The 27254-nt window shown below is 41.2% G+C and overlaps 1 protein-coding gene across 2 annotated transcripts in view; it reads right to left on the bottom strand.

Annotated features, from left to right (window-relative positions):
• The window catches only part of b3glcta (beta 3-glucosyltransferase a), a 70334-nt gene extending 45335 nt beyond the window's left edge, over window positions 1–24999 (bottom strand). The window contains exons 1-2 of one of the 2 annotated variants that reach the window (XM_073493785.1): window positions 24827–24995; window positions 12761–12804 (exon numbers count right to left, since the gene is read on the bottom strand). In XM_073493785.1, coding sequence (XP_073349886.1) covers window positions 12761–12804; window positions 24827–24890 — 108 coding nt within the window. In that variant the 5' untranslated portion in view covers window positions 24891–24995. Of the gene's footprint in view, window positions 1–12760; window positions 12805–24826 lie in introns of both variants that reach the window. The other variant, XM_073493793.1, reaches the window with a different exon arrangement.
• Between the last annotated feature and the right edge of the window lie 2255 nt (window positions 25000–27254).

The following is a 27254-nucleotide window of genomic DNA, read 5'->3' on the forward strand; positions in this document are numbered from 1 at the left end:
TTAAATCATTTCCTTAGCTGAAGAGAGAAGGTACCTCAAGGAAAACATGCATCTCACAAGCCAGCAGAATCCAACTCGTTATCAGATAATGACTTGTATAAAAACCTTCCAACTCTGAGAGTATGTCATAGGACAACAGGTTAATATAGAGGGAAAACTCATCTAGAAAGAGGAGGATAATAATCATAAAACAAATGAAGTAAAGTGGGAGTTTCTCTGGATGACAGAAGAGTGGCAGGTGAAAAGTTCCTCACTGTCTCCTCCAACACGACTCAACTCTCAGAGAGGAAAGTGCCCTGACAGTAAATCATTGCACCGTCACTGTCAAACAAAATAAATCAAGACCTCCGGTGTGATGAATTAAGTGGTCAGGAAATGTTACCAATTAAATTGATTGTGTGCAACTGGGTGTGCCTTTGTAATGCGTGCATGTGTGTCTACTAGTTCACATCACTCTAAATAAGTCCTAACGTTTTTTGACAGACTTTAACAAGGCTTTAATGAGATCTCTGAATCTAACTTACGCTGCTGTACGGCGGTTTGCGATGTTCAGTGTATTTCAAGAGTTCCTTTCTAATGAGCTTTTGTTTTACAGGCTGTAAGGAGTCCAGAAAAATTCAGCCTCCTCATTCATTTCAATTAGTTCACTATTTTGGCACAGCGGAGGTTCCGACGCAGCTGCCTCCGGCCAAAAACACAGGGTCATCTGGGCAAAACAAAGCTTCTCCACAACACATCATCATCCAGCGAGGCGCTACTCTGAACAATCAATCACATGCGAGTGCACATTCTTTGTACTGCAGATCACTTTTTATTCTTACTGATTAATGTCTGCCTGGCGATTGGGAGCCCTGAAACCCTGTCTTGCAGTATTAAAAGCAGTGTTTAGCTGTCTGTTTAGCCTTCAAACTCAGAGATGCATTACTCAACCTGGACTTCAGGGACCGTATTTCTTCCTCTCACCTGTAGCTGTAGCAACACGCCCCCACCAATGCAGATCTTTGTGTTTCTTAATGCATTTCTACTGTTGTGTCTGAACACCTGCTCTATATACTTGGATTATGTACATATTCTAATGCTTTCTTACATTTTTCAGACTGCATTTACATTTACCAGTGATATTTTACATGAAACCTCCAGTGTAGACGTAGACCAATTATCTGCACGGCCGATTATTGGGGACGATATTCAGCATTTTTCCGATTATCTGTATCTGTGATTGCCTATAAAATGTCCCACCCACAACACTATCTGATTGGTTCCAAGTCATGAGTAAAAGCCTATCGACACTGAAGATTTTAAATCTGCAAAATAACTAGTAACATAAAGTGATAGTGCCGGGCTTTTGATGTAGAGTGTATGAGGCACTTATCCATAATTAGTGTATTACCTGCAGTAGGTGACCATCAGCTCTCCCCCTGTGTGGAGAAGCAGCGTACAGCACCGACAGGGAAGCAGAGCATTATACTGCTAACAGGTATCGACAGAAAGACATATTTTAGCCACCTAAAAGAAGGCACGCCTAAAAAAAAATCTATCCCTTTAAGTGTAGGATATATTTTGAACATTTTTGGTGCTTTACTTTGCCGTCACACAGCCCTTTCCATTGGGACTACATTCTGTCAACCGCACAACGTCCGTATTCCTACGCACAACCACAGCTTTGCCTGACATGCACTGTATTATGTGGCTGTCTGACAGGGGGAGAGCTGACAGTCATCTGCTGCAGGTAATACACCGACTCAGGATAAGTACTTCATACAACCACACATCAAAAGACCCGAACTATCACTTTGAGTTGTCAAATACATTTAGTGGAGTGGAAGTATTCAGGAGCAGAAAATGGAAATACTCAAGTAAAGTAGCTCAAAATTGCACTTAAGTACAGTATTTAAACTTTGACACCAAGACTTGTATTACTGCCAATGTATACTGGTTCCAATTATTAGTTATTGGTCTCCTTTTATCAATAATAATTATCAGTATTGGCTCTGAAAAAAACATTGGTCGATCCCTATTCCAGTGTGCTGTAGGAGAGATTGAAATATGTCATTTCATCTTCATGTAGCCTGTTACCAATGGAAGTAAAACCCAAAATAACAACATTAAATGACAAAAAGGGTTTAGGAACATATTTATAAAATACTAACATCTCAAACTTAATTATAGAAAAAACAGACTTATTTCTATTGCCCTTGGTGTTGAGTGCAGAAACATAACACATGCAAATGCTTCCTCGGAGGTGCACTGCATGGTACAATTAAGCAATCATAAGCATAATATTTAAGGAATTAACATCCAATCATTCTCTGTGGCAAGTCTAAAAATGCTGAAGACGACTTTTGTGTCAAGATGGTGACTTTGAAAGAGGGCTCATCGTGGGGCATGGATGGCAGGAGCTGTAATCATAAACACTGCTCGGCTGACTCATGTTTCAAGAGGAACTAAAGTGGCATCTGTGGGAAAGACATCAGCAAGTAGGGTTGGATATTGTGGTCGACAGCACACATTTGATGACAGCGATGCTTGTGCATTAGTGTGATATGTAAGAAAAGCAGAAAAGTGACTCTCAGGTGACTGAGAGTGTCGGTGCAGGATGTGCAGACTGTCAGTGGGAACAATCCATCAACAATTACAGAGAGAGGGATATTATAGTCGGGTGGCAGTGCATGAACCCCTCATTACGAAGATGAATGCACATTTAAGAGTCCAGTGAACCATCGGCAGTGGTCTACAGAGATGTGGAAGAAAGTGGCCAGATGAGTCATCTTTCATGGTATTCCAGACAAGTGGGCAAGTGCATGTGTGGCCAACACCAAGACAACGGTACAGGCCTGAATGCTTGACCCCCACAGAGGGGTATCTCATGGATTTGTCATGCTGTGGTTGGCACTTTACTGGCGGGTTTGGGTCCACTTGTCCCCTTAAGCTCAGTTCACACTACAGGATTTTTGTCCTGATTTTCCACTCGCCAACGTTTTTTGGAGATCGCAGACATAAAGCCTCAGATCAGAGCATATCAGAGCTTACGCCTGCTGGATATCTAACAGGCTAAATATCTGGTTGTGTCGCCGACGGGTCGGGGAGCCTTGAATGAGCTACAACCAATGAGAGCTGACACTCCTTTCTCTCCCTCTCCTCCTCTCCCTCTACTACCATCTGCAGTAGCTCTCTGAACTCATACATCTATTTTTATGGAGACGTACAACAATATATTTTCTATCAGTATAGACGAACACAAGCTGTGTCCTTGCTGAACCTGAAAACGAGCATACAGCTACATTTATTTATTATTTTATTTTATTTCACCTTCATTTTACTGGGAAGTCCCATTGAGATCAAGATCGTTTTTACAAGAAACACCTGGCCAAGGTAGCTACCGTATCAAAGTGACAACATCATAAAATGCAACATATAAAACTTGATATACAGACATCCACAATAAAACAGGAGAACAGGTTTTCAAACACAAGAAACACAACAACTTGCCTCCTTCACTACATTCCAAGCGGTGCCTTTAAATTCAATTCAATTCAATGGATAGAAATGTGTCTGATTTCAGATCGCTGGTGTTCAATCCCTCCAGCAGAGTTCAGAGACTTGTAGGATAAATGTGAAGAAGCGCTGAAGCTGTTCTGGTGGCCCACAATCTTACTAAGACACTTTATGTTAGTCTTCTGTTTAATCTGTCGTCCATCTGTTCCTCAGATTTTTGTAGTCAAAAGGTGACTCATTGGACATTTAACAAAATACCCCTTTAAATCATGTTCCTTGGTTGCAATCTTGCAGTTGGGTAGCAGGAGGGCTATCTTTCTCTGGTAAATGATCTAATATTCTGCAGCAGAGTGAACTCAGAACAGGTCTAACATCATTTTCGCCATTAATGTGCAATGAATTATTCCCAGCTCGCATAGGACTCGGCTCTTCTTGGCCCTCAATGCTTACTACGCGCAGGTAAAGCTCTCCTTAATCCCATCTGACAGCAGGCTGTCAGCCATTTGCAGCAGGAATCAGACACCCACAGGTGTTAAAAAGGAATTGCTTTGAGTCTACACTGTCCATCTGAAGGGGTTAGTTTCACCATCCCTTGAGTGGGTTTGATCTGTGGCACCACGGCGCTGATGCAGACAGACAGGAAGATTGTGCCTCGTGTAGTTTGACCGCAGAACAACGGCAGCACCGCGCCGAAGGTTTTCCCTGCTGAGGTGTACATGTGTAAACTCCTTGAGAACGATGCTCAACCCACATGATGTGACCGTTATGTAATCAAGGACACCCGCAAAGACAACCCTTTGATCCCTGCCTTTCATTTGGAAGCTCTTCACATACAAACACGCCGGAGCCCCGGCCCTCTGCTGCATCTCTCAGTCCCCGAGGGCACAGACGCTCCACTGATGTGAGTGACCCGTCAGGTCACATTAGCCCTCTGTTCACTGATGGCAAGAATGATTCAAGGTTGCAGTGGTTTTATGAATTTTGACATGTTGGAGAAAAATGTGCGATGTTTACAGAAGCTGGCTGTCTGGAAGGATTCTGAGCACCTCAAATACCTGAGTTGATCTCTATTATTCATGGGTTTACTTTATATTGAAGGAGTAAAATTACTTCTTAGTAGTGCAAATCAACAGCTTCATTTTGACGACGCTTTCAGATCTACTGAGCACTTTAAGACTTAAAAAGCCTTTTCTGTCCCTCCTCCCTGTCAGGGTGCCAGAAGAACTGACAGATTAAAAATTTTACTCAATAGCCGTTTTTCATTCACAAGCGAAAGCTCTTAATGTGTAATGACTTAATGACTTAAAAGGTCTGCTGCCTATGAAAATCAGCAGGTTATTCTTGTCAGGCTGTATTCATACCTTCTTTCTGCAATTTGTTGACTTCAATCAGAAATAATGGGGAAAAACCTGTTGATAACACACTGTAGGGCAGAAAGTCTCAAAACTGACAAGTAAAGCTACTCTATTAACTTGCTGTTAATGATACGACAGGAGCAATTTTCCCCATGACGTGCATGATGATGGGCCTGACAGTAGAAGTGACTGCCAACCTGGCGACTAAACATTGTCTTTTGGTTTTAGTTGACATTGATTGAGGTTAAAGCTGCATGTGCCTGCATGGAACAAAGCTGCCTAGTTATGCCCCTTTTACACTGGATAAAAAAAACACCCACTAACAGACACTCAAATCTGGCTTTTTTTCTTCAGTGGGACAGGGTACAATTAGCATTAATTCAAAAGATTCTGCAGTAGTCAACAGTAATAATCATCTCTGGCTCCGATTGGCAGAGTGACGGAGACATGACCCCGTGGTGGACAACCTAGTTTCCATCCATTTTTCAGTGTGATGTTATGATGCGCGTTGAAGGTCAAGATGTTGGCGCATGAATAGCTTATCATCTGTCTCCATGCAAGCAACAATCGAACAGTGTTCAATTGACTCTCTTCAATTGAGAGTTTGAAAGAGAGACTCAAGTAAATGTAACAAAGGTAAACATGGTTATATTGTCACTGATTCTCATTCAGACAGCGGCCATTTTCCTCTGATGTCAAGCTCAGGGTGGAAAGCTATCCTATTTACTTTTTATTTCCAAGCAACAGGCTATGTTTTCACTTTTTTATGTCATGAGAGAAAAAGCTTTTACAATTTGGACCAATAGATGTGTTTGGCAGGGTATGAAAGGTAGCCCTAGACTTTGATAGCATCCAGGACTGGTTTCCACACAGTGGGGAAATACTACACAGTGCATAGTTAACTATGAAAGCAATGCTCACTTAGGCTGCTACTGCATGCACATTTGAGCAGATAAAAACACTGTTGAATCCATTCCTTACACTCTTGTGTTTTTGGTTTTGGAAAGGCTAAATAAAGAAACCCACCTTCTAAGCCCTATAAATGCTGACTGTTGCTTTCACAACAGAACTGTGCACACATCGTAACTAAACAAACTTGCTGTGCCTAGTCATGGTTGCTGAGCTATAACTGGACAATCACGATTTAGGGGTCAACAAGCTATTAACAAACTTATTTTTTTTCTTACTTTTCATGAGGGCTGTATGGACTTTAAAAGAGATGATCTGAAACACTAGTCACTCTAAGGCAAGGTTGCTCAATCTAGCGAGAAAGCCATTAGCTAAATTCTGCCGCGCAAAATGATGATGCATTATCAACATCCGGTGGTGGCGTGTAAATAAGGAAGGAATTTGGGATGCAGTCTATTAAAGGACGTTTTATTACTTGACACAGTGTTGGAGGTGGAGCCCTGTTCATTCCTATGAAAGCTGCTCACTGGTGTTTTGAAGCCAAAAAAGCTCAACTTTCCGGCTATCAAAATACCTGGATCGCCGACCGAGCCGGCTGACTGCCGGTTTAGCACCCGACTAACCTGAATGGGGATAAAATAATGTAATGGTGCTGCTCTTCTAGACTTTCCCAATGTTATTGGATGGAATGGCTCAAATTATGATCGTGAAACGAGTCATTTCACTCAAAATAATTTTCCCCCGTTTTACAGACACTTCTTTCACAATGAGTGTATTGTTGTTTTCTCTTCTGTTCGCCTGCAGGAAGTGGGAATGGGATCAATAGGTAATTTAAGCAGGTTGACCTGTGTTTGAAAAACCTGTGTAGACTAATTTTGCTAATTTTGGTGGAAAAGCGGTATTAGTTAATGCTAGGCTATCACTGCAGCTGCTGGTAATCAGTTTTACTGTGCAGATGACCAAAGCAATTGACACCCAGTAATTATATGCGTCCAGCCAGGGTAACTTCAATATGTAATTAAACTGACATAAGATGCAGTGTGTACAGCACTGGATGGTATCCATAGCAACAAGCATCATCCTGTCCCCCCCCCTCCCCCGTGGAATAGGTAGTGAACCCTGAAGTACTGAAGGCACTATTTAAATCATGTTATATCTTTGGGTTCAACTTTAAATGACAACATTTTTATCATACTTCTTTCTTTCTCTCTCTTCATGTCACAGACACACCAGCACCTAAAATGGATTTGATTAAGAACAAGTGGCTTACAGGTTCATTACTAATCCAGAACGGCAGTGAGAGTGAGCGACTAATGTCACTGCATTTAAATTTCACATTAGCAAGGTAACATAATTAGCAGGAAAAATTACATAATACGCTGAATATTTAAATCCTGCAAGCCTGGTTTAATCTACAGCTCGAAAATCTGAGTTGTTTTTGATCTCGACGTGATAGGAGAGTCTGAGAAAGGCTCTTTTCCACACAGGATGTAGAAAGTATTCCTTGGATTGATTTTCTCCACTTATATTCTCACAGTTTGTGATAGTTCTTGTGCACCTGCTCTTCCAACATGTTTTATCTGCCCTGTTTTATTCATCAGCCCTGTGACTCTAAATGGCGTGTTTACCTGAAAGAGCAAACTTGTTTTTCGGGGATCGAATTATATTGTGGCACATTTTCTATTTGTAAAATAAAAGAAATAAACTCATTGCCTTTCCCTTTTCTTCAGGTCCACATATTTCAGTATCATTAACACTCTGTTATTCTAACAATCTGTTGGGGTAATATTTAGCATTTTTCATCCATATTTTTATCATTTCTCACACAGTGAAACAGTTCAACGAGGGCACTCTCACTTAGTTAGAAGACTGTATACAGAGGGATTCGGCTCTGTTTTTCTAAGCACAGGAACAACTGTTGCCAACAGAGGCGACCAGACCGCACAAAATTGTTGACAGTGGTCCAAATCTGGTTGCCTTGGGCAACGGGGCAACCGTTACTGTCAGGCCCTGCTGTGTAAATTATTTAGGGTCACAGTTTGCTGCTCCCTGGTCTCTACATGAGATGGCTGATAGATATTTTTGACCAGAACACTTTTGAAAACAAGAATTTGGTCACACAGAAATAATGTTCTTGTATCGTTCGAGTTACAAAAGGGAAAAAAGATTGCTGCGAAGTGTTATGTGCAATTTAAATCTGTATCTTATCATCACTCCAACTCAAAAGAAACAAACTAGCATTGTTTTTTATAAATATAACAAGGTAAAGACAGAAGTTTCAAAGAACCTTTTTTTTAATTAAAGAGTGGTTAGGTTCTAAGAAATATTTAAGTTTAAATACCAATTGATTTCCCAGTTTGTGTTTCTTTTACAGCCTACACTCTGCTCTGTAATCACATCTTTACGTCTTGTTGTTCAGAATCAGAAACCAAAACGGAGACAAATATGAAACTGTTGTAATGCTGTGAGCTAAACGAGATCATTTTAAGAATCCATGTTGGGATGGAGGATGAGTGTGCGCCACCTGTTGATATTCACAGTTTTGGTCAAATCGGGTCTTCAGGTGCACATTGGCAGCAGCATTCATGCAGGTTTGCAATCTCAGAAAAAGAATCTTTCCTGCTGAGATAAGGTCACTGCAGAGGAGTTAAAGCAATGATTCAAACGTCAGTCTCACAATTGTCCGCTTCATTTCGATTTTCAACAACCCAAGGTAGCCCAAGTAGATCTTCTTGCTTGGAGTGAAAGCCATTTAGGCAGCACTGATGTGAGCTTAAACACAAAATCTTTGCAAAACAATGTTTTGCAGAAAGTTCTGCAACCTTCAAGCAACATAGATGATTTTGTCCTCCAGTTAGAGATGAATGACTTGATCGGACTGTGTTGTTAAGGAAGGCAAGAGCACTTTTCCTTGAAGGCTGGTTATTTTGTCATTCACTGATTGGCACTTGAGTGCCCCCACAGAGATGAAGATCTATATCCTTCAATGGTCAAAGGAACTGAACAAAGATGGCTATGATGGCAAAAGAGAAGCGTTCAGGTTCCTATCTGGGTTACAAGTTTACAAGGGCACTGCACAGCCTGAGGACGAACCTAAGAGAATGTTGGCGTTGCATAACATTGTAAAGCAACCATTTAGCCTTGAAAACACATGAAAGAACTCAGGTGACTCACAAAGATCAGCACTTTTAATTACTTCTGCTCTCCTGGTTGTGTTCTTGTGTGTGTCCTAGCACTGGTTGTTGCGTTTTCCAACATCTAGGAACATCGCCTGAAGGTGAAGCCAGCTGCCACTTTCAGAATAAAGCCTGAGCCCTGAAATGTCTTTTAAAAGTTCCCTCATGTATCTTGAGAGGACCAGAATGGTGGCAAAGTGACAGGAACTGTCAGGTGTGCTCTTAACAAGTTGAAGTTACTCATTGGCTTTGCAAGACCCTCAGCAGGAAGTTTGTAAATAATTTCTCACTCTGTGTAGTGCTCATGCATCATCTCGCTGTTCTGAGTCCTCTGAGTGCATGAGATCAAGGCACTTCTGCTTACATTAGCAAACTTGGAGCACACTTGTTGTTTAGGCTGTTTATGAAGCCCTGAAGCGGCGAATAATCACAGTACCTGCGCCTGCCTCACCAACTTCTCCAAGTCATTCCGAGTTCAAACTGATGCCAGTCATCACAGGCTTCAGGCTGTCTTCAAAGGAGGGGGGAGACGCTGACATTTTTTCGTATGCGAGCCACGGACTGTGCTCAAAGACAGCCACTGAAACTTACAGCCATATTTCCTGCTTTACACTTCATAAGCCTTTTTGTGTAATCAGTGTTATATGCAACAATATTGATCAAAGAGGGTGAAACTTTTCAAATCCTGACTAAAAATTGGAACAGATGGTCTTTTCCTCCGCTGTAAGGGAGCAAACAATAAGCCACGGGATGCAGAATCACACTCAATATGCTCCCCCCCCCACACACTCTTATGAATCTGTTGCTGGAAGTTTAATGTGACTCGACAGTTGCTACTTTGCATTCTGAGATCAGCGTTACCCATATCACACGCTACAGGAGCCCCTGCAGATTTAGCCAGATTTTAATGGCGATGGGATGAGCACAGCTGTTTGAAGTCAGATGGTGAACCCTCTTTTATTCAGTGCCAGATCTTCTATTCTGACCACTGGCACAAAAATCATGTGAAATACGCTCTGATGAAACACTACTTTAAAAGGTTTGGATTGACTGTTTGACTCCATTGAAAGCAATTTAATCACCGTCACCGTTCTTCAAAGCACTGTATACACTATAATGTTTCAGGCCGGGATCACACTACTACAGGAGTTTTGGGCTGTTTGATCCTGATTTGCCCCTCCCGACAATCAGAGGAGAAATCTGGCCTGGGAGTTTGGCACAGATTATATGGTGATGTGAGGGGTTTACAGATCCATTCTTAAACCTCCCCAACTGCTGGCAGACTCATGGTGGCTGTCCAGATAAATATCAGAAGTGTTTGATATCTAGGATTTAGAATCTGGATGATTATCAGTGCTTTCTGAAGCAGCTGACAGTGTTGCCAATCAATGGTACACACTCAGCTTACAGTTAAACTTTCTAGCTGTAGAATAGACGACCCATGTTGACCACGTCTTCCAAAACATGTTCTCATCCAGACTCATTTGTTCTGCTTTTGTTTTTCCTCACTGCAAAAGTATATACGGTACTGCAGCAAGTACGGTACGGTCGCCATTTGTTTACGTCTGCTCCCCCACGAGATCACGTGAGCCGGTGCATCGCTCCCTCTGGCATGATAATCTTAAAGATGCGGCATTATTTGCAAATCTTATATCGTGTGCACGTGTGAGAAAACATCTGTGAAGATTACACTTGCGTGATGGAACCCAGTTTCAAAATTGATTAAGATTTTAAAACTCCCATATTGTGAGTCCAGCCTGAGGCACACGAATATACTTTCTGACATTCTCAGAAGGCAGGTAGATAAACCACATGCTTATGATTACTAGTGGGTTCTTAGAGCGGCACGCAGGCAAATGAAATGCACAATTGCATTATGTGAAATTATAGAGTTCTCTGGGTTTGACATTTGATGGAAACATTTAGGATAATGTAAGAGCAACTCAACTCATTAAATAACAAAGGTTTTTTCAACGCAGAAATGTTACATATTATACCTTTGTCATATGTGTGGCATACCCTGTGTTTAACCCAGAGTGAGTGTGGTGAGTCTGTATAATTGAGAGAAATATCAATCAATGCTCAACAAGTTCTGGCCGTTGCACACTGAAGTTCTCGAGACTGTAAGAGTCTAAACCACAAAAATAATTTAGATATTTGATCTGCTAATATATGCATGTATTGTACCGTCTTTGACGTTATAGTTCTTGATTCTTGGCTACAAAACTGCTACGCTGACAAAAAGGTCTTTCTGCATCGCAACTTTGTTAGAAAGTCAATAATCCTCTGTGGGAAGACCAATAATTAATTGCTTTATTCAGCGACTGGTTTACTTCTTAAATAATAAATCAAGTGTGCTCACAGATGTATGAGCATGTGTTGTAAAATGTTGTATTCAGTGTATAAACCAGCGCCAGGCCTCCTGCTATGGCCCCGATGTAAATTCCACGACTTTCTATAACTGAACTGGAGCGCTTCCATGACCTAAAAATTTGCATTCCTTTCTAATTTGTTAATGTTGTTCTTCAGCTCAGGAGATCTAAAAGGGGGGCATTAACCTGGTTTCCACTTTGCAGCACACAACGCACGTCTGACACAGGGTGCAGAACACATTTGGGCTCCACTCTCTGTCTGAGAAACACCTGTCAGAAGTTGGTGACATTAAAAAATTCAAATGCGATGTGAACATTTTAAAAAACACAGGGCATAAGCGCCGCCGTGGTCCCGTGGTAACTAGGCAACAACCCCCCCCCCCCCCCCCCCACAAGCTCTCACAAGCACTAGAAGCCACATGTCAGGGTCAAAAAAGGAGGAGAAATAAGAAAATGTGTTTTTCTGAAGCTTTTAGGAGACACTTAAATCTAAAAATAGATGTAATGTAACAGTTTAGACAAAATGAACTTCATAAAACATTCTCTGCTTTCTTAATATCTTTTTTCCAGCACATTAAACATGACTTTTATTCCCGATTATGTTCCCATTGTTGCGAAAACACGGCTCTTTTCATTCCCTTAAAGAGTTTCTTCTCCTGAATGGATGTCATTTAAATCTTTGCTTTATAACTCTGACAGGCAGCTGTCCCTAATCGCTCTTTTATATAAAAAATGTAAAAAAAAAAAAAAGAAAAAAAGAAAGAGAAGCGCTTTGACCGAGTATCTGCTATTGAAGGAACACTCATGAAGTGACACAATTATTTCAGGGAAGAAAACTGACTCAACCAAACTTGATTCTGTTCAAATTAGAGGCCAGAGACTCGAGATGTTTTAATATCCACCTACATTACACTGGGAAGTTCAGACGAATGCAATTTCTGCCAAACATCATTTACAACAATGTGAGAAAAAAATGAAAAAGTGACAAAGCGAAGACTTTAAATATCCTCTCGCAGGGAAAGAGGCGGTTGACATCAGTAAAAGGCAAGACAGTAATTTCCCATTTCTGTGATGCTAAGCACCTCTGCCAGGAGGCTTACTGTCAACATCTCCTCACACCAAGGAGAAGTAGAGCAACTGAACATGTTAATTATTTATCGCGCAGCAACTGCAGACTTATGTAGAAAATGCAACAGCAAGAAAATCATCTTGCACCTTGTGTGGAAGAGCAAATTAATAGTTCCTATCTGGAGGCCAAATGATCAATCCATTTAAATAAAAAAACAAAAACATGGTCATTTATTTTTAGTTGGTCAGCTGATTAAGGGTTTAAATGGAGGCGAGGAGATCAGGAAGCGAATGATTAACACTAATTATCAAGAAACCAGCAGCAGGTTTCAGACTCATTTGCAGACAGGAAATACAGAATCACACACACAAGTGTTTTTCTTACCTGTGAGCCTTTTCCTGAGCTGCCAGCTGAAAAGTTGATATGAACTGTAAGAACAGAAAGAGAAAAATATATTAATTCAAACAGCAGTTAATCATTTGTCCCCCTTTTCCTTCAGGATGGGTCAATTCTCCATCCAACAGCTGCCGAACACAGACAAGGTTAGACAAAACGACCTTCTTTATGTTATTTTATCTGATATTATATTTTATCAATATTTAATTAAATATTATAAAGATAACTCAGAGCCTAATTCCTCCGAGCCGAGTCTGTAAGAGCACCATTCATCCATCCAAGGTTTTAATTAGAGCCAGGAGAGCTTCTATCCAATCACATTGCTATCGATTCCGAGACAAGAAAATCTTCGCTGAGAGATTCCTAGGATTTCAAATCAATACATCAAAAACAGCAGTGTCGCTGAGAATGAATCTATAAAGCAGTTTATATTAAATCAGGCTGCCTGCACTCCAACATCGGTCAGCGTTAAATCTGACTTTAATTAGGTGATAGAGCCGAAAAGAAAGAGTTAAAGTACACTCCTGACTCTGCAGCAGCTATTAAAGGGCAACGAGTGTTGATTAAACCCTAAAAAGCAGCATATTTGTTTTCTAGGAACAAGCCACTAAAATTACTGCTACGGTGTAATATCCAATATCCAAGATATACACACACACACACACACACACACACACACACACACACAAATCCAATATAAAAAGGTGCATATTTCATAAGATAGATATGATCTCTGTGACTTTGCTTTAATGACCCAATCTGCAGTAATTTGGTCAGATTTTAATTCCATCCATGCAAAGGAACCCATTTCTTAAATTATTCAAAGCGCAGAGCTAACTTCAAAACACTTCAGTGCGTAAAGCCTGGAGTGAAGCCACCGGTTCAGAACAAACGAACAATGTAATGAACCTAATTATGTTAGTCCTGAAAGCCCCCGATAAACAATGGAGCCAAGACAGTTTTGAAAAAGTCCAAACTTGCCAACTAAGCCAAAGAAACACTATGTTTCGACGTTTCGTTTCAAAAGAAGACATTCGTCATTTAAGGAGCAGAAAATACCCTCATTAAGGTCGTATTCAAACCGATTGTCTAAGAAAGATGCACCGAGGACACTGATGTAGACACTGTTCGCTGCAGCTGAGAGTCTTTTAGTGATGAGGAATCTCTGTCATCTGTCTGTCCCTATAATTTTCTCAACAACCATTCATCCGATCGACTTCATAATTGGCAGGTGTTCACTGAGGACCCGAGGAAGTGCAGTGTTGAAGTGCAGCTCTCAGTGAAGTTGACAAACATCAGCTGACAACACCCTGCAGAGCTGGAGAGCCCTTGCAGTTCCAGACCCACAGAAACATCTGGAAAGGGGCAGGAACATCCAAACCATCTGTCTACTACAGTCTATCGAGGACTAACAGATCAACAGCAGGACCTTTAGTGTGCTTCTTTGCTCTTCTTTCAATAAAGAAAAAGCCTTCCCTCCAGTTTTGCTATCACAGATGCTATAGCAGCATCTACGCCAACATCTTAAGAGGCTGCCACTGCTGCCTTCGGACAAACAGTGGCACCTCTCGCTGGTCGCAACGCCACTAGCTGCGAACTGATTGATTCAACCACTGTGTGTTTTACAAGATGGATTCAGGAGATGATCTGAATCCAGCTGCCTCACATGGTAAGATAACATAACTGATGATTATTATTAAGAATGTAGGTGTGGCTCATGTTTTGGGAACACCTCAAAAGATCTGTCTCACTGGTGGCATATTGTGATATTAGTGTGTTGTTAAGTTGAACAAAGGTAAAAATAAATAAATAAAAATGGCGGCACTCATAAACATCTAAATCTGGAACTGGGTCTGAAACTGCTGTGTCTGGAGCTGCGGGGGTTCTCCGGCACTGCGGGTCGATGATATTGAGAAAGCCACAAGCAGCAATACTGGAGGCCAAGCAATCGGCCTGAACAGGCACGTTTGAATGAGCACTGCATTAGTGCTTCCAATAAGAGAAGTAATGAGAGAAAATAGGAAGAAAACAGGAAAAAAACTCCTGATTACCCTGCAGACAAAAAGTCACTGGAAAAGTAAGAAAAAAGAGAGTAAAAACTAAAATGTTTCGGCTGTGATATTGGCATTTTGTAATTATTTTTTGACATGTTTGTCAGTAATTGAAATAAGTTGTTAACCTAAAATTTAGAGTTTTTGTTCTTTTATTTTTATCCCTTTTCTATTCTCAGACTGCTTCAGAACGTAACACAAGTTGAAAAGAGAGTAAAAACTCCCTGGAGAACTCTGGGTCCTAAGTATGTGTGAAGTCAAGGTTGTTTCTTCTTGCTATAATGAAAACAACGTGAACTATGGACAAAGGTTAGTATTGAATTCAGACCCCCTCTTATAATATAACAAGGTCACCGGGAGCAGCCTCACATTGTGGCACTCTGTTTCAGACGGAGGTCGGTTCGAACAACAGCAGCTGAGACTGAGAAAAGCAGCAAAAAAGCCAGTCTGACAGAAAATCAGCTGGTGATTCAACTTAATATCATAGGTTTATTGAACTTGTTTGAGCTAGCACTGTAAATTACATTTTGAACTAGTGTAACATGTTTTACAGGGAAGTAAGAATAAAAATGATATTGACAATATTGATTATTGAATCAACTGCAAAACTATACCAGAGCTCTCCACAGCTCTGCACCCATTATCATTCTGCTATAGGAGAAAAAAACATCTGGCTTGTTTGTATGTCTTTAAATCAATCACAATCGTCTTGGGGTGCCGCTAAACCCAGGATGCAGCAGCCGTGCCCCTGCAAACTAGCACCAGGGGACCTGTTTTGGTGGAATATGTGCATTAAAATGGCTAAATCCCCACATCAGAAAAGGAAACAACTGCTTGCTTGTTTACGGCCGTACTGTTCACAACAAGGTTATGGTTAGTGTACATTTCCATTTTCAGCATGTATAGGTTGCCAACCTGGGAGCTGTTGTCGTTTCCCGTAGAGACAGAGATTTGAAAAATGCTAAAACGCAGATGACAGAAAGGGAAGAGAATGCTGACTAAAAGTTGGCCAATGGCAAGATTATACCCATAGTCTACTAGTAGACCTTAAGCATGGACCTGAACGCTCCTAGAACACAAGTGTTCTCAGCCTAGTCGCCAAAATAAAATTTGTATGGTTCATATCTAGCATATTGACATTCCTACAATACGTGTCATATCACGTTCACATTACATGCATATGAGCTGACTTTCATGTTGGGAGGTGGAGAGGATGGTGCTGCAAGCCATTTGTCTGTATGAGACAACTTTTTCCACATGTGCAGGATGAAACCACTGAATATTTTGAACTAGACGCCGTGACATTATCAGCTGTGTTTGTGGCGACAAAAGCAGGTGTTTCAGACCAAAACATGATCTTTTCCAAAACCACGTGGTTTTGTGCCTAAACCTAACCAGACCAGAAGGTGATGAAAATGTTATTAACAGAAAGGTAAATTTGCAACTTAACATACCCGTGGTTTGCATAAACGTACATTTCCAACATTTATTCTGCTGATTGGGTTGGAGCAGTCTGGCTCTTATATATAAAAAAACCCTTTGCTTGCTGATAAACGGAGCAACTAAACTGTACAAAGTGGGAAATGCAATAACCATTTGCATCCTTTTTTTGTTAATCAGCAACAAAAAGCCAACTCAACTAAATTCCGACTTAGCACATTTTAGATAATGTCAATGAACCCTATTAACTCACAAACGTTCACAAAGGTCACAACTATAAAATCCGATCGGGCCAATCACGAGCTCCGTAGAGCGAGTTTAACTACTACATTGTCATCTGGCCTTGCAATTTCTGTCAGTATTAAAAATGCAACACTTGGTGTGAAATGAAGCCTCCTACAGGAATATATTTAAGTTCGCGATACATTCTGCTACAGCTGCTCAAACTTCCCATCTTTTCATGGCTCACTCTGGAGAGGGAGAGGCAGAGACACTCGGAGGGGGGGAGGGAGACAGTGGGTGGGAATAACTCCCTACATAATGTCAGGAGTGCTGATGGGAGCACCTCCATCTCATCGCCTCCTCTGCCTGCATAATCAAGTCTGTTGTTTCCAACCATGTTTTCAATTGAGCCGTACCGAAGGGAACTTGTTTGCTTTGATTTTAGAAACTCTGGGAATCACTCTACATGCTGAAAGCTGTGAATGGTTTAGCTGAACGCTTTTCAACAAGAGTCTAAATTTACATTGTCATTGTAATCAAAGCAGACGTCCAATGCAATTAGCCGGGAAACACTGTGCTCATTACAATGGGAGGGAGTCAGGTTGGTACCTTAGCAGAATTCAAAGAATCTGACAAAGAAAACATGCACAGTTCCCATTTGTTCAAGGTGTACGGTTATCCAAGGAGCGGTGGTAGAAAGAGAGTACTACTCAAGTACTGCACTTAAGTACAGTTTTGAGGTACTTGTACTTCACTTATGTTTAGGATTAAAAGCAGCGGACTTTGAAATGATCACTGCCCACGGCAACTTTCAACCATTCAGCCAGACCAGCCTGCTCCTGGCTAATGTCTGGTCGCAGGAAAATGAAATGGACAAAAGAATGAAGTCAGACACTGTTGTGCAGAGATTGGTCTCCACCACAGCATCCTGGGTCGAGCTGTCGCACTCGATGGGAGGTGCCATTTTTCCAAGCCACCAGAGCGCAGGACCCCAGCAAGCGAGGGGTATGTTGGACTCTGTTACATCACTTTAACCGGATTAAGGATTTTACTCTTCAGAAGTCTGGATCTTAAAGTTATCAGAGAAACAAGCCAAGCTAACATCAGCAGCAGCTCGGCTCGTGAAACTGATTTATTCTGTATTTTTTACTGGTTTTAATTACAGGCTCCCTTTGTTTTGGAGAGTGGGAAACATCTGCAGATAATTTGGCTCCCAGTAAAAACCTTGAAAATGAAAGTCACTTAAAAACAAGCTGAGACGAAGATAACAGCCTGCAGCCGATCCTGACATCCTGTGTCCACTCAACAGCATCAAGAAACACTGGTTTTAACATGAATCTGCTTTATTTAGTGTTTGTACTGGTTTTAATCAAAGCTTTCTACAGAAAGAGAAAACCTCTGCAGATAATTCGACTCCTGGTAAAAAACCTCCTGGACAATGAACACTAAAGGAATCCTAACTTAAAAATATAAATGGCAATGGTGACAACAACTCTCTTGATCCAACGCCACATCATCAAACCCTGTCTTTGGTGACAGTTTTGACTGAGGGATAGTTACTTTTTAAATAAAAAAAGTCAGGTAAAACATATTTGATAAACTTAATATGATAAAATTGTTTTTCTTGTCACGTTTAAGATGTCCATAAACTAAAAAGACATATGCAGATCAGGACTTTGTTTTTCCTTCTCTCCGCCATTAATCATCTCATGATCCCTCAGTTTAATTAAGTGTTTTATTAATTTATTTCTTTTGCAAGGTCAAACAAAGACGCTGTAACACAATAGCAAAAGACAAAGAAGCAGACTGTGCATGTGAGATGTAAAAATTTCCTATAGGAGCTTATAGAAGGAATCTCACCTCAATACAAGCAAACACAAAAGTCATGTAATCCACAAAAATAAGCACGAGCAAGCATAAGATCAAAAAGCAAAGGACCTGAATACTTCTTCCAACATTTCCTCAAGGGAAACTTCTTGTCTTAAATATGAAAATCCTGATGAATTCATAGTAATCAAGCAACAATTTGCTTGTTCCACTGTTGGTTGGTGTCTTACTTAACTTCCCACTTCATTCAGGATTTAATGGGCACAGAGGGAGCAGAAATAAATCGAGACCACATGAAAGTACTTTGAAGTAAATCACATTAGGAAAGGCAGCTACGCAGGTGTATTATATTAACTTGAATGCTAATTAGCAGTCAGTGTCAGCTTTAAAAGAGCTCTGATAATCACTGCGTCCATGTGTGATGGTTCAAAGCGAAACGAGACAACTAAAGGCTTCAAAAGAGGCTGAAGAGTGGCTGCCGCAGCTGCAGCGGTCCCAAAAAACAAAGTTATTCAATCTGGCCGAGGCAATAAGATCTAAAATCACGTTAGCTTCGCAGTGCTGATATTTACGGAGGGGCTGCTATCCACAAACTCTTCTGAGACCAGTGCACAAACATCCACAAGCTGAGGACCATTAAACCTGGATTCACCTCTTACCAAGCCCTTCTCAAACCATACAGCAGCTCCCAGCACTCGAGTTCAAAAGAGAACGCCATCTGCATGGCACAACAATGCCGTAGAGTGGCTGGTGAGGACAGTCGAACATTCAGCAAGCCACATAGACTCATACTTTTCCTCTGGAGCGGGAAAATGAGAGATAAAAGGCCAGTGGATAGTGGACTTAAATTCTACTTGAGGTGACAAAATGGACTCAAATGGGATTCTCATGTTGCTGTGTTCCTGCCATTAAGGTTTGTTAAAATTTAACACAGAGTTAATTTGCTTTACTCATGCAAATTTGATGAGCTTTTTACAGTCCAACATTCACAGCACCCAACATGTACCAACTGCACAAAAGGTTAGCTGCTAGCACAGTCAGTGTGTCTGCAGATTAGTGTGGTCAACACCCATCACTAACAGTTATGGATGCCACGGGGAAAAACTGACACAACATTGAGGGCTTTAAACTTTTGATTTTTATTAAAGGATAAATATAACAAAGCTCAACATGATGACAGACAACTTCTCTTTTCTTGGCTACAGGCAGAACAGCACAATGACTGTAATAAACATTAAATATGACACTTTTATAGAGACATTTTGTGCCAACAAGGCAGCCGAACAGCTGACCGCAATTCAAGTCACACCAGTGGATATTTTTAAGGACGCCTGGGGATATATCGATCTGTTTTTGTTGTGTCTAAAGCATGTATTATTTTGAAGGAGACCTGGGGATATTTTCCATTTTTTGTGGTGACCAAAACTAGCGAGCAGGAAGTTGGACTGATCATGACAACCAAAATGGATGTTTTTAAGCTGAACCATGATGCTTTCCTGACCCTAACCAAGTGGGTTTTAGTACAGCATTGTGACGAGAGAAACAGAAAATTCAACCTGAAACGCGAAGTTGCAACACAAAGAAACGTTCAGTTTTAACTTTGGGAAAACGTACTTAGCTGACATTTGTTCTGGTGATTGGGTTGACTGTGGAGGTCGGGGTGGTGGCTGGATGAGTAGCAAGTACACCCTTCAAGCAGGTGATGGGTGTCCTCTACCCCCCTCTTAGTTTTACTCCTCTCTCTGTGCATTCGAGAAGTAGAGTCACACAGCTCCATCAGAAACATCTTAGACTCATGCAGACCGATCTTGACCTCAATTTGTGTCGCGCCTCGGACAAACCTATGTCTATTTGCTTCTTTCTGTGAGTTTAATCACTCTCCCTTCAAAATAAGCTTTGTGTTGAAGAAGACGATGAGATGATATTGTACATCAAGGTTTGTTATTGTGACTTCAGATTCCACTCTCTGGTCACTAATCAAAAAACACTTAAGGCAGCTTGAAGTCATTTTTCATTACAAAATGCTTCTGTTTCTTTCTATAATGGAAAAAAAAACACATTGTGTGGACAGAAGCAGTAAACACTATTATAATGAAAGTGGCTCCTCAAAGAACTGGCACAGATGGCACACAGTTTGCGCTGCACATACAGTTGTAATAATGCATCTGATTTGTGGTTTATGAAAACTGCTCTGCGAACTGTTCGGCATGCAGGAAGCACAGGCTTCATCTGGCATTGTGTCATATTGAATTTAAACTTTTTTTTCACACTCGAGCAGCGCCAGCAGCCATCTAGGACCCACACTGGCAACTTCTTCCCCAGTCAGAGCTTCTGGTTGGAGCTCTGTCTCGAAAGAATATCTTTTGATTTGAATACAGTTAACATCCTGGTTTTAACTCGGGGTGGTTAATGTGCACAATCATATTAAGAAAAATATTATTACACTGTAAGCGATAAGTTAATATGACCATGAATTAGGTTAGCAAACATGGTGTTTGGTGCCTGAAGTACCAGAAGAATTGGTTAATTGATCAACAATATATTTCAAATGTGCGTATAAACCGTCTTCTTCTTTAAACCGACTGCACAAATTATAAAACATTCAGCTCAGCAGACACACTGCGAGGGCTGGGTGTAACCTTGACTTCCATAACAGTTCCTGAGCAACACATTTTTCTATCTCAATTTCATGAAATCCATATCATCAAAAGATTACATTACACATACATGTGGTGAGCCCTGACTCTGGGCATAACAGAGTGTTCTTCCTGCATCCTGCAATCATCAGCACTATTAGGTCTTGGCACAACAGGCATGCTGCATGCTTACTGGCTCACTGACGCTGATGAGATTAACTCCTTATGTATTGAAATTAGGTATCGAATGATAAGACATTTTTCGATACTCGATAGTATTGAAGCCATTCGGTCGGTGTAGTATGAAAGTTTGATACCCAGCGTTGCACAGTACTTACTCAGTTACTGTCAGTGACTGAATACTCACTTATTATGTACATTTTTGTTTTGTAATTTACATTTACAGTTTTGTTAAGGTGGCTCCACCTGGTAAAATGTCAACTAGGGGGCAACATTACAGTAGCATCAAAATCACTATTTTTAAAACACTAAGAAGACTCAACACAACATGAAACTTTGCTCGTAGCCGTCCTGCCAGTCGAGAAGCGTCGATCCCTGAGTGCGACGTAACATGGAGGAGAGTAAAGGTGGAAAGCTCCTAAAGCGTCGCACTCTGGGATCAACGCTTCTCCTGATGCTACCGTAATGTTGCCCCTAGCAAAAATGAAATTGACCCGAAAACGAAAATACGGTGAATCTTAAAAGTGGCTTTTTCGTCGTAATTATGCTTTTACACAAAGGTTTGACTCGGGTTCCTTCACAAAAAAAGCCTAGGTTGCATTTTGGCGAGAGTTTCACTTTAAATGTGAATGTCAGAGCTTGTTTGAGTTCTTTTAACATTCTTCACACTCTTTTAATGTGAAGATTTGATGTTTTTTCTTATCTTACCTGACAATACACCGAATATCCTTGAATTCTGGACTGCTGACAAAAAACATAGCTTTAGGATGTTACCTTGGGTTTTTGGGGTTAATTTAGTTCTCACAATTTTCTGACATTTCATAGACTGAATGACTTTTCGCTGATTCGAATAAAACCACGATTTGCAGCACTGTCCACACTGACTTAAAGGGAGGGATACAGGGAAGTCAATGTTGCATCCTTGAACCACTAAACTTTTTTTTACTGAAATTAAATTCAAGTTTTCCGATCATAATTCATTAGACTACAACCTCCATCCATCCGCTCATCCCTTCACCGATAGCTGCTCATTCAGGGCTCCTTTCAGTTCTCCCAGCAGGATCCTCAAGCACTCCCGGACCAGTCAGAGATACACACTAATCTCTTCAGCACATCCTAGATCACAAAGAGTTTGGCCTCTCTGGATGGCATCTTTACCAGGTGCCTGATCCACTTAATCTGGCTCCTCTCAATATGCGGGAGCCTCACTAAGAGCTCTCACACAGACCTCCTCAGGCTCTCAACCACAGTGAGGCCATCCAGCCTGCGGAGAAAACTCAACGTGGCAGCTCCTGTTTGCGATTTCATTCCCTCAGTCAACAGCCAAAACGTGTGACCACAGCTGATGGTCAGAACAAAGACAGCTGTTTGAGAGGTTTCGGCTGAGCTTATCAATCTCAACATCCTCTTGACTGTGGCTTCCGAGTTAAACCCCAGGACACCTGAGCTGAGGCGTCTCTTGGGTGTGCAGACAGGGAAAGCAAACGTTTCTTGTATTTTGGAGAGAAAATGATTATCTGTAACTTTTAGAAAGCTCAAACCACAAAGCAGCAATAACTTTTGAGATTTCTCGGTAGCAGAGAAGATCTCCAACAGCAGCAAATATGCCTTTTTTTAGTGTTTCGCCACTCTCATAATAACAGCATGTCAGTGCTTTTTTCTGTTTGAAAATCTAATCCACAGTTTCTGCACAATACACTTTCTACCCCAAATATTGTATATCACTATTGTATCCATTTATAATCAATCAAATGGAGGCTTTGCGGAGCGACCGATATCGCTCCACACTTGTGATGCAGCCCATGTGGACTCGAAAGCCTCAGACTTGGACTTGGAGGTGCAGCCGCTCATCCCAACAGCATCACCTTCAGCTGCAAAACCACTCCGGTGCACATCAGTGATGAGAGTCCGTTGATGGATGAAATCATTGAAAAAACAGCAGAGGTGGCACCCTAATGTCACCGAACTGGACACCCTCCAGAGCTCAGCTGCGCCTTGATGTTGGGTCCATGAATATTACATACAGGGAGAGCAGACAAGCAGCCTTGTCAGAGTCTGATGCCCGAACTAAACGTGCTTGACTCGCTGCCAAATAAGCGGTACTCTGTGCACGTAGCGGTGGATTGCAGCAGTGACCCTGGCTCCACATACTGCCCGGGCTGTGATGTATTTTTGACGTTTCCGTGAGCTTGTGTAGTAGCTCTGAGGTATATGTTTTTTTTCCAGGAGAGCTAGAATGAATTTCACCAAGGATCAAACTGAGACAAGACTGAATTTTTTTGATCCCAAACCAGAAATTGTGAGAGAGAGGGGGGGTGATCTTTAAACGATACATGACAAGTTTTCTTGCTTTTTGAGAGAATTTAGAAATGAAAGTCTGTCGGATAAAAAGATTTTTTATTACATGACACAAGCATGGTGAGGTATAAAGCAAGCAGAGAACTGCAGGTTAAAAACTGATCACCCTAGGTCGAATCCAATTAATAATAAATCAGTGTGACCGGAGGCAATTTCTTGCAGCATTAAGATTCATAGATACTCTGTTAGCCTGTAACCTGTGCTCGGTCTGTGGTCATAAACACGACCCAGCTCCTTGTCTTTGCCCTTTCTGTCCTGCAGTACTGAAATATTTGCAGATCCATCTGTGTATTCTGGCCTTTTTTTTTCTTTTTTTTTTCATAAATTGTGACAATTTTCTCCTGCGCTCAGCGTTTATCTCATCCTGTGCAGGAGGACGTCCACATGGCACACTGAGCCGATGCAATATTGGCCACTCACTGTAATTCTCTCCACAGCTGCAGCCACATATTGTGTGCTGCACCCCACCCAATGGACGTGACACATCACTGAATACACTCTGTATGTGCAGATCATATGCATGGACGTACTGTATGCACAGCTGCAGGCTCCTGGTGCTTCACCTGACATATCTGATATTTAAGCCATTGAGTGTTGGTCTAATTAACCAATCAAGTCCACCCCAGGAAGTAAAAATGTCACTTTTCATCAGCAAACTTAACTGATTTTTAAAAAATTAAAAGTACATGACACTGTTAAGACTGGATATGATTTTTCCTCTTCCTATGCCAACAAGAAGAGGAATAACATCTCTGCATGTCTGTGGTGTGATCCTCTACTTGTGTTGAGCACATCCCAGAGCAACAGAGGGAATTCTGACTTGGTTGAAGCTTACAGTAGCTGTAGCCTGAGGTGCATTCATCCTCGGGCTTCCTTGACTCCCACCAGTGCAACGTCGATGTGTCAGGAAGAAGCTACTTAACGCAGCGCGGAACAGATTTCAGCAGGAATGCCAAAGGAGAGCTGATTCAAACCCCTTTTTCCCTGCGATTAACTCTCGTGTAAAACTTGCAGCTGTTAGTCTGCATAAACCCACATGGCAACCAGAAAAAAAAAGGAAAAGAAAAAAAAAATCGCCCTCCAACTCCTCAGGAAGTTGAGGTTGAATCATGGCTCCGCACTTCTCCAACACTTCTGGAAATAACACTCGCAGCTCGTCTCCCCTGAACGCTGCAAACACCGAGTTCAGCGCCACAACTGTCGCTTCTCTCCAAACACAAGCTTCACCTTTGAACGCAGCACAAACTGTTTACTGTGGAGGATCGTTACGTCCCCTCACAGCTGGCCCGGTCCGAGCCCCCCCCCCGACGAGAAGATTAGAAAGTAAAGTGAGTACTTACAGAGGGAGAGGAAAATCCAACAGCCTGCCACTTTGTGCCCGATGTGAGGGTTGTTCGACAGCATCCTGGGAGAGTCCTGTGAGCAGCGGAGGCGGTGGAGAAAGCTCGCAGTGCATGGGCTTTCTGACAGTGTTAGAAAAAAACAACAGGGCTTTTCCTTTTCACAGTTTCTCAGAGAAAAAACGGGGAGTGGGTTTGTGCTCGGGTAGGAGGCTTCCCCATTTTCTGTCCGAGGCGCAGGGACGCGCTCTGCTGGCGGGATGAGTTCACTGAGCCCAGCCTACAGGCAGACAGGCAGGCCAGAGGGAGGCTGCTGCTGCTGCTGCTGCTGCTGCTGCCTTCAAGTGCTCTGGTGACAGTCCTTTACTTTAATTTTTTGGAGAAAATAATGAAAAAATGGACAGATTTATTTATTTATTCAGTTATTTGCACTTTATTTAAAAAAAATCAAGCTGTGGCTCTATAGTTGAGAGATTCTTAAAGGAAGAGTTCACCCAAAAATGAACATTCAGTCATTATCTACTCACCCACCTTGCTGATGCAAAAGTCAAGCAAAGTTTCGTTGTCCACTTAACATTTCTGGAGCTTCACAGCAAAACAGTGCTGCAGAATTCTCAGAAACAACTGAAGTAGATGGGGACTTGTTTTAAAATGTAAAACGCAACTGAAGAAAAAATAAATAAAATACAGCTGCTTTGTGCAGCTTGTCCAGCGTAATCTGATGCTCTAGAAGCAAGATCCAAAATTGATTTGAAAAGATGTATTTACACCTTTCTTTTAAGACAAAATCTTCACAGTTGCTGCTAAGCTAAAAAACATTAGCGCGCACCTCGTCTGAAGTGGGTGCAAAATCTCGACCGCGCCCTGAGGATGTAAATGACGTCTTTTGAAATCAATTTCTGATCTTGGGGGTCAATCTCGAGACTTCGACAGGGAGTAAGGAGCCATTTTGTGTTTTTATGTATTTTTTGGGTGTTTTTTTTTTACGTTTTAAAACAAGTCCCCATGTACTCCAGTTGTGTAGGAGGTGTAGTTCATTTTTGAGTGTACTGTGCCTTTAACTGGGCATTAGGCATGGGCGTTCTCAGCCTCCATACAGATATACCCAAATAGAGCCTATTCAATTTATAATGATATAAAACAGAGCAAAGAAGCTGGAACCAGCCATGTTTGGCCTTTATCGCTGAAAAATAACTTAAAACCATAAAAATTGATTAAGAACTAATTGAATAATTGATTATTTTTTCAAGTTCTAGTCAGAAATCAAAATTCCCTAAGACTCCACACCCTAAATCTTTCTTGACTTGCCACCGAAGAGTCTCTGAAATGTTCATATAATTGTACCGTTTTCTTCACATTTCATTCATTTCATTTAATAGATATAAATAAATCCTAGAATCAGCCTCAGAAACACCATGTGCATTTGTTACTTTAAGCCCTGACATACCAGACATCTGTCACAGGTGTAACTAGTTGCATTTATTCATGCTTTTTTTTCTTTTTCAAAACATTAAATCAAAATGTCTGTCTAGAAAAAATCCAGTCAGAACACACCAGTGGTTGTCCCTGAACAGTTTTAATGATTTAACCTCGGTGTCTTCAATTTAGAAACGAACTCAGTTGGATGCTACACTTGCAATTGGAGAAGCCACAGGGAACAATCTATCAAAACTCCTTTCCCCTGACTCTCCTTTTTTGTTGATTTTAAAGACCCACATATTTTTATACAGTTCTTTTTGGAAGTCTTATTCAAATTATTCATTAAATCCCCTGTAACATCCACGATACACCCACACAGGTTTCTTAGACCTCTTCGCTGGACTGTGTAGGTGTGTACGCTGACATCGGTCTCTCTTTGCTTTGAGTTCAGTGGAACTTGTTAGAGTTAGACAGCCTACACATTTATCATCTTATTAGACTGGTTACATCATTTATTCTCAGCCTTTATTCCCACAATAACTGAAAACATCTGTGTAGGTGTACTGGGCCTGTGAATACACTCAGTTACTTAGTTACAAGTTGCATAATTGCATTATTTTGTTCTCTGGAGAATATGTTAATGTTGGGATACGTGTGATCCCAGAACAACAGCTGCTTGCATTAGTGCACCAGTAATTGGTATTAATAATGGCTGCATTGCATTCAGGTGTTGCTGGGCTATTTTGCATGCTAGCTCAGTGATACACCTAAATTTAGCCTCATTTGTGGTTTAAGTTGCACCTGTGTGTTTTCTGCTACCTGACCTATGCAAAGATATTCTGCTAAGGCATGAAAATTAACATTCGTTCTCCGTCATTTAAAAGCAAAATCAGGCCAGAGGTGGTTAAACTTTGACACCTCATTTCTACAGGATCATTAAGTTCTACTGCTCACAGAAAACCAGTCCATTAAATTCTTATTTCATAACTCAGTGAAGGAAATATAAGTT

The sequence above is a fragment of the Pagrus major genome, chromosome 2, assembly GCF_040436345.1.
Source record: "Pagrus major chromosome 2, Pma_NU_1.0".
Classification (NCBI taxonomy): domain Eukaryota; kingdom Metazoa; phylum Chordata; class Actinopteri; order Spariformes; family Sparidae; genus Pagrus; species Pagrus major.